General features: G+C 31.8%; 1 protein-coding gene across 1 annotated transcript; it reads left to right on the plus strand.

The window, feature by feature from the left end:
- The first annotated feature begins 907 nt into the window (after positions 1-907).
- On the plus strand, positions 908-1,633 carry LOC111393308 (zinc finger A20 and AN1 domain-containing stress-associated protein 9-like). Its single transcript, XM_023018771.1, has one exon. It carries the CDS (start codon positions 1,104-1,106, stop codon positions 1,518-1,520), a length of 417 nt encoding a protein of 138 aa, XP_022874539.1. The 5' UTR covers positions 908-1,103; the 3' UTR covers positions 1,521-1,633.
- Positions 1,634-5,779: the final 4,146 nt, after the last annotated feature.

Here is a 5,779-nt window from a genome sequence, read left to right on the forward strand (position 1 = left end):
ATACTAATATATTGCATAAGAATTTTTAATTGAGGTATTGTGGGGGTAACTTAATATAAAAGTTAAAATTCCCTAAACCTTTTAATCATAGAAATATATCTATGAAGGAGAAAATGTGGAAAACCCTTATACAAATAAATTATAAGGATGGATACACTAAATTTAAGGTGGATAAATTGGGTGAAAGCCGATTTTGGCGTTTGCAAAATAATTTGAATATTTAAAGAATATTCATGCTATTGAAAATCATTGTAATGACTCGATGATGAAATTTGAATACCCAAAAGTGTGGAATCCACAAATTAAAGTGATTGACTAGTGTAATGGTTAATAAAAAAATTTCAACCGTGTTTGAAATCTATAAAGCTTTAAATAAAGCTAATAAGAAGCATTTAGCTTCATAAAATAATTTCTTGGTGGTGACAAATTCTATGTATCAAATAAATCGATCGTTGGCTAGCTATATTTGAAAAGATATTAAGTCACATATAATGAAAGCCTAGACATATAAGTTTTAAATGTAACTTAATAAGAAAATTATCAAAAACAGAATAATTTCCATAAAGACGTAGCGGATACTTCAAACCACTAAATAGAGTTTTTAGTGGCATCTATTTCGAGTGGGATGGGGTTGAAAACTCCTAAACTAAAATGGTCCACCAATGACGGCAACCCTACCCGTCATTACTCAAAAGATAATCTACGGGTTCAAAGGGTAATAATAAGTCATTCGATATGTAGATAATTGTAGCATTATTCCAATCCGCAATGATCCTATCCTAGTTAAAATAATGCTGATTGTTACTGCGCTTGGTGCCCCATACATGTTGCAAATAGCTCAACATTATTCCGACATATTACGTTATCGACTCTACCCCCAACCCCCCATCCCTAGCCGTAAAAATCCATATCAAAATATAACCCACAGAATCCTAATCTCCATTTTCGTTTTCATTGATTCATTCTCGATTTACACACACCAAATTCTCCTCATTTCCTCTCTTTTTACAGCGTAAAAAAGCAATCAGTATATAGCTCAGAAGAGAGACAAAGAAGAAACAGAGCTCAAAGTCCCCAAAAGTTTACCTATTTGCACCCCTCAGATGCCAAATCCATTATCGCCAATACAACTGTTTGTTACCGGAGGTGATTGTGAGAGATCGCCTAATGGCTCAAATTCAAAGGTTCCTGGCAATGACGAGCTAAGAACTAGCTCGGCCACGTCACCGGAGAGGTCAGATTTGTTGTTTGCTATGCAAAGGGTAAGAGAATTAGCTGCGGAGGTGAGGAATCGGATCGAATTGAAGAGACCTCGAGAGATGACCCCTTTTTTTAGGATCAGGTGTAGGAAAAAGAATAGGCTGATCGGATTTCGATGCAGGTATGGAGAAATGTTCTGTTCCGAGCATAGATATTCTATTCGACACGATTGTACCCACGACTACAAAGCGACTGGCCAGGAAGCTATAGCCAAGGAAAATCCCATTGTAAAAGCTACAAATCCTCAAGGCTTGAGGTAAAAAAAAAATGAAGATCTAGAATTAGGTAGAATTTGTAAATTCGATAAACTAATGAGGGTATTGTTGTCATTTTATGATTATTGTAATGGTAATTGATCTTCCTTATTTTGCAATTTTAATTTTTTTTATTTAATTACTTTAAAATTTAAGGTGTTTCTTTGATAATTGATATAAATGTTAATTTTGTTTCTTAATTTGATCGATGAGTAATTAATTATATTTCGATATAATTTATTGAGATGCTAAGGTGGCATCTACAAGTGGTGGATGAGTGAGTTGGACAAAAGTGATCTGTGGGGCCCATGTTTTAGAAGATTGAAAAATTCAGCAAAAGTACGCCAAATTAAATAATAATTAATCAATAAAAATCTTACAAAAAGATAAACTCCTCGTGATTCATGAAATATTGGAAATTGATGATGTTGCAACTTCTTTTGGAAATAGTATTACTTTCTTACGAGGACATAGACTTGCTTTCTATTTTCATTTATTTTAAATTATAAGGTTTTTTTTTTTTTTTATGAACATAATGAATTTTTAATGTATCTCGATATTAAGAAATATGATCTATTATTATTTAATGTAAAGATATTGACGAAAAACTTAAGTAAAATTCATAATTTAAATTATATTAATTAAATTTTTCTTAATCGATTTCAATATGAAAGTAAGCCCTTCTTTCATCCTCATTATTTTTAAAATACATTTATCTCTCTTATTTTTAGTCATACATTTTTTAATAAAATAATATTACTCGCAAACTCAAAAAGTTTCTTTATTTTATAACCACACATTCTCTATCAAGATATTATTCCAGAATGCATTTTAGGCAAAAAACAAAAAAAAAAAAAACAAAAAACAAAAAAGGACTCAAATATGCTTTAAATTAAATATGTCTTTGTGGAATTGATGGAATATGTGTGTTTGCACGTAATTGTGTTGTAACATTATGTTAAATTGACATATTTAGTACATTAATCATGCTATTGAGTACATTATAATTTACATAATTGTTTACATTTTTTTTTATAGGATATCATTATTTACATCCACATTTTTTATATATGCACCTAATATATAAACATCCCTATTAAAATTTTAAAAAATTATTATCTTCATCCACGTCAAATTTCAATATTGTTCTCATTAAATTTATTCATTTAAGCATTATAGATCTTTACAAATTTTATATATTCATCCCACTATAAATACAATTTCAAAAATCACTATATTCATCCAATCACTATCAAAATTTAATTTGGTTCTTACTTTTTATTATCTATATTGTATATCGATGCTTTATTATTTAGATGAATTTAGAACAATATGTTTTTATTTAATTTTATATATGTCTATTTAGGTAAATTTACATAAGATCAAAAATATAATATAATTATCTTTTTTAAAGTGGATGTATATATAAAAATCATGGATATAAATAGGCATTTCTACATGAGCACCATCAACTTTTCCGATTTCCCAAACACCATTTCACACCACTACTTAAATTGTGTTACGTAGGGGGCGATGTCAATCGTGATGTAAAACAAAATGTACATTTAGTAGTCCCCTTTTCGTTGGGGATAATTGCAACAAAAGCTGCAAACTTTCGAAATGCTAGCAGACTTTTTTCAGACCTTTTATTTGTTGCAATCATCACCTAACCTTTTTAACAGTTGCATGTGAGGCCCTTTTGAATTATTTTCATCCAAAATGCCGTTAATTGACGACCAAAATTAAGTTTGGCCACATTTTAATCAATTTTAAAAGGACAAAATGATAACTTTCTATTTATCACATCAAACAATTAAAAAACTTAAATCAAAAAATTAAAAAATAAATATAAGAAAAATATAAAGGTCTCTCTTCTTTACCCACCATATTCTCCACCCTTTACCCCACTTTAAACCACCCCAAAAATAAAATCAAACAACCATCTTTAACTGTCAGCCCAACGTTGATGTCAATGAATTTTCCAAACAAATCGATTGGAAAAAGATTAAGAAAGAATTAAAAGCTTTTTATTTGTTCAAGCTCGTCCAGAATTTCATTTGAATAAAATCCTAGATTCTCGAAAGGAAAATGGCTTCTCCTGGTAATCTAGAGACCTCAAAAAATGCAACGTCCTTCTCCGTTGCTACTAGATGATATAGAAATGATTAGAAAAAGGATCTGTTGAAAATATGTTGTTCAAAATCAATAAACACGCGTGTGGAATGGAATGAACAAAATTGGAACATAAAACTAAAATCGGAGGCTCAAGATGAATGCCATGCGACCGCATAGCAATACGGCCATGCGGTCGCCTGGCCACAACCCGAAACTGGAGAGGCCAGTTTGAAGAACTCCATGCGACCGCATGGAGTTATACCATGCGGTCGCATGATAGTAACAAGTGACCGTTGGATATCGTTTCTAGTAGTTTTTTGATGGCTTTTGGAGGGTTTCGTGCAACCTTTCAACATGGTTTTGAAACCAATTCGTGGAATTGATTGAGGTCTATAAATAGGCCATTGATGATCAATGAAAAACATCGAAAATTATATTACAAACATATGATGAACATTCTTTCATTCCACAAGAAGAAACCAAAATCTTCTTTATCCATATTCAAATTCCCCTAGTGTTCTTCAAATTTTGGAGAGTCACACAAGTGCTTAAGTGTTTGATTCTCTACAAGGCTTGATTAATCCTACAAACCATTTGCCGCGAGACCCTTTAAGCACCAAAATTATATACGAGAGGGGGCAAATATCGTTTGAAGACAGCGATATAATGTCGTGTTTGAGCCTTCATATTTATTTAGGTTTTTCCCATTATTTTCATCTTCTTGAATTTCCATTTCTCGATTTCTTCTCCAAACCCCGGTGTGATAATTTTTCAACAATCTCAACGATATTTGGGCAATGGAGAATGAAACCACTTTGGCTATGATCAAGTTGGTGGATCGAGATTCTTGTTCGTGTGGATCGTTTGATGGGACGAACTTCATGAGATGGTTCGATTGGAAGAAAGATATGAATCCAGATTCTTGCACTTGGATTTGGTAAATTATCATTTTTTGCATTTTCCAAATACAAGAATGGAATCATCTTTGCAAAGATCAAGTTGACGAGATCCAGATTTTGGTTGAAAAGTTCGATGGGACGAAACTTTATGTGAAGGCAAGTATGAATCCCATTCGGTAAGTGGAAACTATGATTTGATTTCGTGAGTGTGAGAGGTATGTTTTTATGGATATAATATGCATCATCGGTGTATCCTGAATCAATCCTTGAATTATTGAAATCATGCATCTCTGGCATTATAATTGAAGCCAAAATTTCTGTGACTATATAAGATTGAAAATTATATATGCATATTGTTATGGAAAGATGTGTATTCTTGCTTTAAAAGACTGGAATATTCATTTCTGAAATAGTGTGATCCATCTGGAATCGAGTAGCATGATTTCATTTGTCTTGATGCATGAAATGGTTTGCAGTTAACTGTCCTCACTTGTGAACGAGCATGAACATGTATGATATGCCAATTGTTGTGTTGTTGCTTACATCTTTGTTGAATGTTTGTTTGATCCACTTATGCCTCTAATGAAGAAATTGCACATAAGTTCTGTATGAATTTATATTATTGATCTAATTGGTAGATAATGAAATAGTCAACAATGGAGGCTGATGATAAATTTTCCCACCAGTCACCATGTGCAAATTAGGAAACTGATTTAAACACCCTGGCAGTTTCATGAACGTTGTTTAAAATTTCAAAATTGATGGATTATATGATAATCCACTCCCTTGATCTTAACTTGACTCAGTTGATGATTTGGAGCATTTTATATCATAATTTAATTTAGAATCTAGACAATTTTTTGTCATCACATATTATGATGAACTTACTGGCATTTTACATGAAATGAATCATTAATGCAGATATGATTCTGAAAATGGATATCAATTTGCAAGAATAAAATATATCTTATGTTGCATCTTTGATCTGTTGAAAATTGAAACGGTACCGACAATAAAAAGTTTGATGGTGGTTTCGGCAACCGTTGACGGTGGTGATAAATGGACAACATGGAAAAAAACCATTTAATTTTGCACCTCATATGCATGAGGAAATCTATGTCTTTTCGGTTGGAGAATAATTGGGTCATATTGTTCACTTAAGGAAGGAAAATGTCAGATTGCATGTGTGATTATGCTTATTATATGTCATTTCCAGAATTTGCATATACTTATGTGCAGAATTGGCAAACA

The sequence above is a fragment of the Olea europaea genome, chromosome 4, assembly GCF_002742605.1.
Source record: "Olea europaea var. sylvestris chromosome 4, O_europaea_v1, whole genome shotgun sequence".
Classification (NCBI taxonomy): Eukaryota; Viridiplantae; Streptophyta; class Magnoliopsida; order Lamiales; family Oleaceae; genus Olea; species Olea europaea.